At 41.4% G+C, this 11189-nt stretch overlaps 1 protein-coding gene and 1 non-coding gene across 2 annotated transcripts in view; both read right to left on the reverse strand.

Annotated features, from left to right (window-relative positions):
* NOP58 (NOP58 ribonucleoprotein) overlaps window positions 1–11189 on the reverse strand; it is a 34431-nt gene that overhangs the window by 22815 nt on the left and 427 nt on the right. Inside the window, exons 2-5 of the mRNA XM_030580324.1 lie at window positions 5484–5560; window positions 3249–3301; window positions 1159–1283; window positions 49–185 (exon numbers count right to left, since the gene is read on the reverse strand). Of these exons, the coding sequence (XP_030436184.1) occupies window positions 49–185; window positions 1159–1283; window positions 3249–3301; window positions 5484–5560 (392 nt within the window). The remainder of the gene's footprint in view (window positions 1–48; window positions 186–1158; window positions 1284–3248; window positions 3302–5483; window positions 5561–11189) is intronic.
* LOC115660108 lies at window positions 2895–2981 on the reverse strand. Its single transcript, XR_004002750.1, has one exon. It is a non-coding gene; the product is annotated as a small nucleolar RNA SNORD70 (small nucleolar RNA).

The following is an 11189-nucleotide window of genomic DNA, read 5'->3' on the forward strand; positions in this document are numbered from 1 at the left end:
AATAAAGATGGTGGAAAGTACTGAACTACAGCTTCAATGGTAACTCACCTATGTGCCAATCCTAAACACATAGCTGCCATTTCCCGTGATGGAAGGCCAGTGATAAGCCCCTCGATTTGAGAACGAATTCCTCTCATCAGTTCAGTAACCATTGGGCTATGAATACAACTTAAGTTCAGCTTGTCCTATAAAAATAAGGTGAATATTAGGTGTTAACCAAGTTAATTAAATCCTCTTACTAATTCTTTTTCAATACTACTATATTTATAGTTTTTCTCCTACTAAGGTATACTTGTTACCCATTTATGACAGGCAAAAAAAAGTCAGAAGCAGTGACAACCTTCACGGGTAATAAACATCTGGATTTCTAGCACTGTAATAATCATACATATTTTTCACTTTAACATTCGGGTATTAAGAGCAACAAGACTTGTAAGTAAGGCCCTGTGTACTCTGCCCCTAAGATCTGGGGCAACACCAGGATTTCGTAATTAATTAGTTCTCTACTGCACAGATTTATGCAGATTTTTCTATCAACAACCCACAACTGTGCCATTGAACAGGTCACAGTAGGAAGCAGAAGGTTTGGTAGCTGGCTCTGGTTCCGAGGAAGGAATGTGAGATGGTGGGGTTTCGACATCTCGGAGATAAGCGAGGATTTAGAATATAAACCTAATGCATCTTCTCTATACTTCCCCCCTTTCAGACAAGGGCTGGAGAATACATGCACATGTTTGGGGGTCATTGGGAATGTAAACTCCCGGCGACCCTTATAATAAGCAGCTGCCTCACTTGCCAAAGCAACCAACAGTGAATAAGCACATCAACTGGATGTTTCTATAAATAAGATCAGTAGGGCAACAAAGTTTATATTTTTGCTATCTGCTTTCACAGTTGATACCCCACTGAGACAACAAGAAGTGTGCACACCTGAGTGCAGTTTCAAGGCTATCCAGCTGCAGAGCAAACATCCTATCAGCTTATAGTCAGCTCACATCTGAAAGTTTCCCTTTCCAGCTCTGAACTAGAAACTTTTTCTAACGAAACCTCATAATCTGCAGCACAATCCATGGCTACAGGACCACAGAATACAGAGGTCCCTCTTTATAACATCTCAGCAGAATAAAATCAAATTAGAGAAGCAAAGTCAGTTTTCACCTTTATGACACCGCCGAGTTTGGCATCTGCTATGGCCAACTGTTCATGGGCATCTTTTGCCACTATCTTCTTTAGAATTTTCTTCAAGTTCTTGCTGAGCTTGCCCTCTACCAGAGCTGTGGATGCTGTAGAGAGCAGAAGAGAATGAAGATGCCGCTAAATAAACAAACAGAACTTTCTAAAATCTAACAGGTACTCAAAATACCATGTCCAACTTGATACACCAGGCTGTACATTTACATTCACACCTCTGCAAGCTACTATACTAACCAAAATTGCAGTTGAAATTGTTTGACCCTGAAGTTGTTTAAATGAATGTTGTAAAATGTTAGCACATTTGCTGTTCTTAATTTGAGAATACTTCTGCTCTAATTTTTCCCTCCTCCCTATATTGGAAAATCACCAGGATTAACTCTTAGTTCTGCCAACTTTGTAAAAGATAACAGTCCACCAATTTTAGAGATGTACTGAACATCCCCAGAAGCAACTTTAAGAAGATTTAGCATATAATTGAGTTACCCAATCCCTTTTCAGACCCCCTGAAGTCATACATCACTAGCTCCCACCACAGGCAATAGTCCTATATATACCCTGTGATGATGATGATGAAAAATTCATGAAAGCCCACTGAAGCATGAAGTCAACTTGTGGGGATGGCAGAAGTCAGACACAGCCCTTTTTAAGGTATGTGATGTGGATCTGAGGAGTTTTAAAAGAATCTTTATTTTGAAGTATAAATAAATCTGTAAAAGCGTCACAAATCCACATGACATATTTTAAGAGGCCACTTATGCAATTCCCTTGACAAGTTAACTCCACGCTCCACTGACCTTCTGGGATTGGTACATTTCCAGCCTGGAGTGTGAAGCAGAACCCAGTGACCCATTATTTCAAAAATCCTGAAAAGAAGAAACAGAAGAACAAATATAACTGCTGTGATAAATGCCCTCTCACTCTTGCTATTTGGGACATTAGCTATGTAACTTTAAATCTGACAGATAGTTCTCAAACCATTTGATATTTAAATAATGCTTAGCTACATATCAATTATCTTCAAAACAATTTACAAATCCATCCTAGCAACAAGCATGTGAGCTGGGTAATTTAAGTATCCTTGATTTCACAGATTCCTCAACTGAGGCAGAGAAACCAGGTGATTTGCCCAAGTCAGAGCTTCTTCTGTATCACAGTAACAGAACCCAGAAATTCCTGGCACTCAGTGCTATAACAAGGCCAAACTCACCCTAGACAGCAGGCACAAATGTAGGTGGGAAAAAACAGTAATTTCCATCTCAGTTATGATTTCATTATCCCATATTCAAAGGTGGTCTCCTTTCCTGTACTTTCCTTGTTTTGTTTTTATACTTGTGATCCCAACAACTCTAATGCAGTGAGACCTGTTGTTTGGCCAAAATGTTACATTTGACATTTATCAACTAATTTTACTGTTATGGAGACACAAAAACACTCCATTCAAGAACAGGAATCAGGCTACCCCTAAATAACTATGAGCCTATGTTCTTCTATCACTTCAGTTCAGATTATTCAGAGCTTACAATGCTTTTGTGCTTAATTCCTACGAATCACTCAAGTGGCAGGTTTTGCATGTGATTACAAATAATTCAGGAATTCAGGATCTTAAGATAAACAGGCATTTATCGAATACACAAACATATCCATGATACATCTCCATGAAGCGCAGAGTAAACAGCCCTAAAGTATCTATTACTAGCATTTTATCTGTTGTCTCAGTGGTAGTGACGAAATGTTGAATGAAATCATTAGAATTCAGTATTAACCAATGCATCACTGACAACAGGGTTCTGTTCACTACTGATTTGTGCACTCATGACCATAAACACAGGAGCAAATAGCTAGAGATCAATATTTTTATCTAGTGTCCAGCTGCCTGAGAAAACAAATACTTACATTCTTTGTTCTGAAGCACCTGTAATCTAAAGGATAAACAATGAAGAAATAATACGAGGGTGAGAGGACAGTATGGGGCATATAATGAAAGTATGCGATTGGTTCTTTTCAGAAAGAACCAAGCTGCAAAGTTTAGAGTTAACTTTCTCAACTTTACTTACCAGCAAGGGCTTCTGTTGTGTCCTGAAACTTTTCAAAGTGTTTCAACTTCACTCTAGGAGAAAGGAAATTTATTTTTATATTCAAGTTTACAATAGAGTAGCCCTGTCCTTCTTCTTCCTTTATGATGCATAGCATCTGTCTTAACTTCCCAAACTCCCATCATAAATAACAGGTCCCTACTTCCCCAGAACATCACAGGAGGCTAAAGTTTGATTTTCAGATCTCCCAACCTCCAAATGAAGGGAAAGAGAGTCCAAGTCTTGGAATTGTAGATCAGCTTTCAGACCCGTTATTTCATCACCCAAGTCTCCCAAAGATCTTGCTAGAGACCTCTGAAGAGGTGAGAAATCAAGATCTAATATTTCTAATGAAAAAATACATACAAAAAATTTGAAAAAAACATGAGGCCATCTTTTTGTTTTGCATACTTGGATTTCCTTGAAATGTACAGACTCTCATGAGGGCACAGGGCAGATATCCAAATTTGGGGTCATTTGACCAAGGGATTCCTGAGCTACAGGCCCCCCAAAACAACTTTTCTTAAAGTTAACAGATTTTACTTTTTTTCTGTTTTGCTTTTGCACGGCACCACTACCCCTTGGAGGAGCAATATTGAAAATAGCATATGAAAAAGTTTGTCTCTTCAGATAGGCACTTTCCTAACACTCACAAAAGCCAAATGGATTACACTGCACATGTGCAAACAAGGACTCACAAAACCTGTATGAGTCAAGGGGATGTATTACGGCCATCAAACCTGAGCAACACCCTGGCACTGGACGTTTTAATTTGGCCGTGATGAAAACTGGGGGGAAATGAAGGCATGGACCTACAATCTGTGTTTTCTGTTTTGTTTTTTTAATTTGGAGAAAACAATCTGAGTATAGCAGAAAATTCAGAAGGTCCTCAAACCATTTTTTAAAAGAAAAATTGTACCTACAAATGTTTGCTTGGATGGGGAATTATGGGATAAGGAGTCTGGGACTGCAGAGAGGGGAGAGAGAATAATGGGGCAGGAATAAATGGGTGGCAGAGCAAGTGGGAAGGATATGGGGTGAGAACACAAGATGGCCCCACATTTTCCCTTCCTACGTGTGAGCCAGAATCCACGGTGTCCGACTCCTCTGTGCCCCTCCACATGAGCAGACATCTGGGGAAACTCTGCCCTTCTGGGTGAGAAATTGAGAACAGCCATGCTGGGAGCATGCACCAAGAATATACTTGAGGCTGAAAAGCAAGGGGTGGCAAACAGGCACACTAAATGCATACCACTGGCTCTGGAGAAAGGGTATGAGAACACTGACTTACATTCATGTGTGTATGGAAGGATTTTCTATTCTCCATCAGTTTACCAGGTCCAAGTAGCCTATGGACAGTTCCCAGCTACATCAGCTGTGTCACCTCCCCAGGCCCAACTTCCTCCTCCTGGTGTAATCTTCCTCTCGTTTATCTACAGAGTTGTGCTTAAGAAGCCATCCCGACCCAGGACAATTATCTCCAGACCCAGATATTTGACTAGTCCAATTCTGATTAATCTGTCAGAAAAAGCTGTATTATCTGTAACAGAAGCAAGGTCACAGATAAAAGCTACCCTCTCTTAACTTACTAAATTGCATGTGCGTCATCTCCAACAGCAGCTCAAGGCTTATGCTGCAAGGCTGAGTGAGACAAACATCTTTTCAGAAACATCGGAATTTTATAACTGAATCAGACCAAAGTCCATTTAGGCTAGTATCCTGTCTGACAGTCGTCAGCATCAGACATTTCAGAGGAAGGTGTAAAAAGCCTGCCGTGGGCAGACGTAGGATACTCTGCCACAGCCACACTCACCCATGTTAGCTTTCACCCTGACCTCTAACACTGAGACTAGCTTAATCCCTGAAGACAGAAGTTTAACATACCTTCCAAAAGTTTGTCAAACTCAGAATATTCTTTATATTCATATAAACGTCCACTCCCTTTCAGAATGTTAAGTTTTCAGCTCCAACGCCTTCATGTGGCTATGACTTTCACAGTTTAATTACACATTGTGAGGAAAAGCATTTCCTTTTATCAGTTCTGAATTTCTCACTTTTCAGTTCCACTGGATCTCCCATCCCTTGTTCTTGGGTCAGATCGTTCTTCTAATATTTAAAAGCTGTGAACTATGCTGAAAAACAAAGCAGGACCTTGCCCCTTGATCTGAACATGCAGTCATCTTCCAAAGCCAGGCTGCCAGCCCTTCAACTACTTACATTTTATTTGCTTTTTCAGGTGTTTCAAATTCTCTCCATAAACTGTCAACTTCCTGAAGTTTTTTCTCATCCAGGACCTGTGGACAAAAAACGGAATCATTAAACCAGTGTTGAAAGATGTTTGGGATTATTGTTCGGTATAGAAATCCTGACCCCACTTTTTATGGTGTGTCCTGCCCGAAAGCTGATGTTAATGGAGTCAATGGGCTAGCTCTTAGCCATCCAGTCTCTGACCACTACTTACCATTTTCTCTCTAGTTCTGCCCCACCAATATCTGACCATGTTAACAGCGTTTTACTTGCAGCAGGAACACAGATATTGCATTGTTTTTCACCCCCCCAATAAAGGCAGGCCCTCTCTGAACATCTGCATTCTCTCTCTCTCAAACTTACTACTCCTTTGTGAACACACCAGCTGATCAGGGGCACTACCACTGGTGGGAAAATACAAAACGACACTTTCTTCCTCAAGGAACTTGAGGGTCTCTATGAAAGAGGCTACTTCTAAAACAGAGCTCCCCCTCTTTGCAGTACAACGCATCCACCCCAATATAGCCTCAAGAGTAAAATTTGAAGATGTTACACTTGGTTAACAGATTGATATTTCAGCTTGCTGTCCAAAAAAGAAATCCTTTAGGGGGAAGAGGTGGGTTGAGATCAGTTATACTACTCCACCGTCTTCTGCGTTCACTTAATTTGCAGTGCACTAAGGCCTGGTCAACACTACAATGTTTCTCCTGCCAATGTAACTTGCCCACTACCCTGACCTAATAACTCCATTTCCACAAGAGGCATAGCACTTAGGTCAATGTAGTTAGGGAGATACAGTGTTTACATGGACAATGCATTACTTACATTGCCTGTCAGCCTCACATCAGGCTCACAGCTGGAGCCACCCCACAGCTGAGAGTGCTGGGCTCATGGCTGACACCTCACTGTTGGAGGGCTCCAGCGATGAGCCTATCAGCCCTGGAGAAAGGGGGAATCCACCAGCGAGCCCCGTGCAGGCCTGATAGCTCAGGCTATCAACCCCTCACACTGCCGCCTTAAATCAGGGCAAGCACTCCAAGTGAGGACAGGCACCACCGACAGGAGGGCTAGTGTGGATATGAAAAACTGCAGCAATTAATGTGGTGGCTGTACGTTGACCTATTTTAGGTCAACAATTTTGTAGTGTAGACAAGGCCTAAGAATTCTTTGTAAAATGCAAAGAAGCACTGCACTAATCTTTTTCAAAACCATAAATGTGGTTCTTTGTACCATGTTCAAAAACCATCGTGATTTGTCCCCACAAATCAAATACGGCACAACTACAATTTAATACAGAAGGAATGCTGAAATCATTCTGGTTATCATGCAAATGAGCAAGCCACTTGGTTCCTCACAAATTTTTAAATCCAGACCAAGTTGGTTCTTTTGAACTGTATTTTTTTTTTAAAAACTTAATTATTAGCTAAACAAAGAAACACAGTAACACATTTCCCACAGAGCTATCAAGCAAAAAAAGCCTATGGGCCAGCTAATAACTTCCCTTACCTCATCGCAGTGGTCCCCAAACTTTCGATCTTTCACCCTCCCTTACCCGTTCGTGCCCCCCGCACCAGGAGTGAGGAATGCAGCCAGGGGCTGAGGCCTATAGCTGGATCCCCGGGCACGGAGTGGGCAGCCAAGACCCTGGGCATACAGCTGGGAGTGGATCCCTGGGTGTGGGGCTGGCAGATGGGACCAGGAACAGAGCTGGGTGGTGCTCCCTCCATCCCTGTCATCCGTGGGGGCTGGTCCGGGCCCCAACTACCCCACCCCCATGTTACTCTGAGCCCTCCTAGGGAGTTGTGCCCCGCAGGCTGAAATCCTCTATTGAGTCCCCCGATTCCAATTTCTCCTCCTTATTCAGAACTGAACAGTGGTTTTCAGTTTTTCGTTTACGGATGCCTAAAACATGTCAAATGGAGGTGCAGACCCCTTTGGAAATTCAGCCTGTGGTCCCTACCATAGAAGTCTTAGGCTGAAAACCAACAAACCAGAATTCAACTATAAACGTCGCAAGTGCTCAGCAAGGCATTTGACACAGTGTGAGAAAGGGCGCTAAACTGTGGGCTTCTATGGTGGTAACAACACTTCTGGGGTATTCACGTTCATATGACTGATGAGAGCACCAGAATGCCTTTTCTGGGATCTGAAATCTGAAAAAGCGCCACCATGGCTTAATGAAGTAAAAGAAGCAGCGAGAGGCAAAAAGGCATCCTTTAAAAAGTGGAAGTTAAATCCTAATGAGGAAAATAGAAAGGAGCCTAAGCTTTGGGAAATGAAACGTAAAAATATAATTAGGAAGGCCAAAAAAGAATCTGAAGAACAGCTAGCCCAAAACTCAAAAAGTAATAGCAAAAAAATTGTTAAGTACATCAGAAGCAGGAAGCCTGCTAAACAATCAGTGGGGCCACTGGATGATTGAGAAGCTAAAGGAGCTCTCAAGGGTGATAAGGCCATTGCGGAGAAACTAACTGAATTCTTTGCATCGGTCTTCCTGGCTGAGGATGTGAGGGAGAGTCTCAAACCCGAGCCATTCTTTTTAGGTGACAAATCTGAGGAACTTTCACAGATTGAGGTATCATTAGAGGAGGTTTTGGAACAAACTGATAAACTAAACAGTAGTAAGTCACCAGGACCAAAGGAACTCAAATGTGAAACTGCAGAACTACTAAATGTCATCTGTAACTTATAATTTAAATCAGCTTCTGTACCAAATGACTAGAGGATAGTTAATGTGGGGCCAGTTTTAAAAAATGGCTCCAGAGGTGATCACAGCAATTACAGGCCAGTGAGCCTGACTTCAGAACTGGGCAAACTGGTTGAAACAATAGTAAACAGAATTATCAGACACATAGATGAACATAATTTGTTGAAGAAGAGTCAACATGGTTTTTGTAAAGGGAAATCATGTCTCATCAATCTACTAGAATTCTCTGAGGGGGGTCAACAAGCATGTGGACAAGAGGGGTCTAGTAGATATAGTGTACTTAGATTTTTCAGAAAGCCTCTGACAAGGTCCCTCACCAAAGGCTCTTCAGCAAAGTAAGCTAACCTTGGATAAGAGGGAAGGTCCTCTCATGGATTGGTAACTGGTTAAAAGATAGGAAACAAAGGACAGGAATAAATGGTCAGTTTTCAGAATGGAGAGAAGCAAATAGCAGAATCCAGGGGTCTGTACAGGGACCTGTCCTATTCAATATATTCATAACAATATGGAAAAAGGGATAAAGAGTGAGGTGGCAAAATGTGCAGATGATACAAAATTGCTCAAGACAGTTAAGTAGCAGGCAGACTGAAGAGCACAAAAGGATCTCTCAAAACCAGGTGACTGGGCAACAAAATGGCAGATGAGATTCAATGTTGATAAATGAAACATAATGCACACTGGAAAACATAATCCCAACTATACATATAAAATGATGGGGTCTTAATTGGCTGTTACCACTTGGAATCATTGTGGATAGTTCTCTGAAAACATCCACCCAATATGCAGTGCAGCAGTCAAAAAAGCAAACGGAAAGCTGGGAATCATTCAGAAAAGGATAGACAATAAGACAGAAAATATCATATTCTCTCTATATAAATGCATGGTACGCCACATCTTGAATACTTCGAGCAGATGTGGTTGAACCATCTCAAGAAAGATATATTGGAACTGGAAAAGGTTCAGAAAAGGGCAACAGAAATGATTAGGGGTATGGAATGGATGCCATTTAATAAGACTGTGATTTTCCATCGTGGAAAAGAGAAAACTAAGGATGAATATGATAGAGGTCTATAAAATCATGACTGGTGTGGAGAAAGTAAATAAGGAAGTGTTATTTACTCCTCATAGCACAAGAACATGGGGTAACCAAATGAAATTAATATGCAGCAGGTTTAAAACAAACGAACAGAAGTAATTTTTTCACACAAAGCACAGTCAAGATGTGGAACATTCTGCCAGAGGATGTTGTGAAGACCAAGACTATAACAGTGTTCAAAAAAGAACTAGGTAAGTTCATGAAGGATAGGTCCATCAATCGCTATTAGCCATGATGGACAGGGATGGTGGCCCTAGCCTCTGTATACCAGAAGCTGGGAAAGAGTGGTGATTACCTGTTCTGTTCATTCCCTTTCGGGCCGACATTGGCCACTGTCACAAGACAGGATACTGGGCTAGATGAAACTTTTGGTATGACCCAGTATGGCCGTTCTTATGAAACTTCATTTTCATAGTCACCTATGGTTGACCCCTTTACACATAGTCTGCAGACTCCCAGGGCTCCACGGACCAAAGGCTGAAAACCACTAATTTAAACAAAGTCCTGGCTCTGTGGAGTTTGCAATTTCTATATCATTTTACAGGCAGACAATGTGGTCCTAGCAGCAACGGCACAATCAAGAACATCTAGAGAAGGAAGCAGCAGCTAAGAAGAGCAAATGGTAAAATCAGCTAAAAAGTTCTACTTCAGACTATTACAAAATGAATATCATAAAATAATCTAATATACTCTAGGGTGGGTATTTTTGGTTGAATCCTGCTGCTGGCATTTTCCAAAATTAATTGGGGGGAGGGTATAGCTCAGGGGTTTGAGCACTGGCCTGCTAAACCCAGGGTTATGAGTTCAATCCTTGAGGGGGCCAGTTAGGGATCTGGGGACAAAAAAACCCTATCAGAGACAGTACTTGGTCCTGTTAGTGAAGGCAAGGGACTGACTCAATGACCTTCAAGGTCCCTTCCAGTTCTATGAGATACGAATATTTCCATATATTATTATTATTAATTTATTTAATGCCAGGTGACTTCCCTCCTTTCATTAAAAATTTATTTTCTACACTCAGACTTTGTGCTTGTAAGAGGGGAAGTATTGCCTCTTAGAAGCATTCAAGGGATGGTGTGTAATTTTCCCATATTACTGGTTTTGTGCTGTATTGTTGAAAAGGAATCCCTAGATATTAAACCTGGCCCTGGTTGCTGCTGACTCCACCTGGCAAACAGGTTACAGACTACACCAGTTCAGCAGCATGGCAAATCAGCCTATCCATGCTCATGTAATGATAGGATTGTGTGTGCAGTGAAAGATGTGGGAACTGAATCTTTGTTTTTCAAGTATAGCAGATGAATTCTCCCAATTTCAGCCAGCATGCAAATACACGTGTACACCAGTCAAGCCAAGCATTTACATAAACAATAGCAGACAAAATTAAATTCAACATATCTTGTAAATACAGTATTTAAAATATATTAATATCATTGCTGTTACATTTGCCTCAGTTCTTTCACTTAGGAACTATAATGATAGCAATTACAACAAATGCTAAAATTTCCAGGAATAGATGCAATGTGAGCATAGTTAGGGGGAAAATCATTGAGGACAACTTAGCAGTAAATAACAGTCTCTGCTGATATTTACACGGCTACCGTGCTGAAATCTAACATGTACAATTACACTTAGTCAAAGAGAATCAACCTTCATACATAAACGGAACTCTGCAGGGTTAGGAAGGAATTTATCCCTGCACTACACTGCATGGTTGGTTACCTCCCTTTTACCCCGCCAGAAGGATCCACCAATTGCCGCCCCACAGGCAGGGGTAAGATCTACCCTCCAATGTGCCACGCAAGGTAGACAATAATTTTGTGGCGCAGCGAGCGAGAGTAAATCCTCCCTTTTCTGTGCTAACCTGTTCCCG

Source organism: Gopherus evgoodei, chromosome 11 (genome assembly GCF_007399415.2).
Source record: "Gopherus evgoodei ecotype Sinaloan lineage chromosome 11, rGopEvg1_v1.p, whole genome shotgun sequence".
Lineage (NCBI taxonomy): Eukaryota > Metazoa > Chordata > Testudines > Testudinidae > Gopherus > Gopherus evgoodei.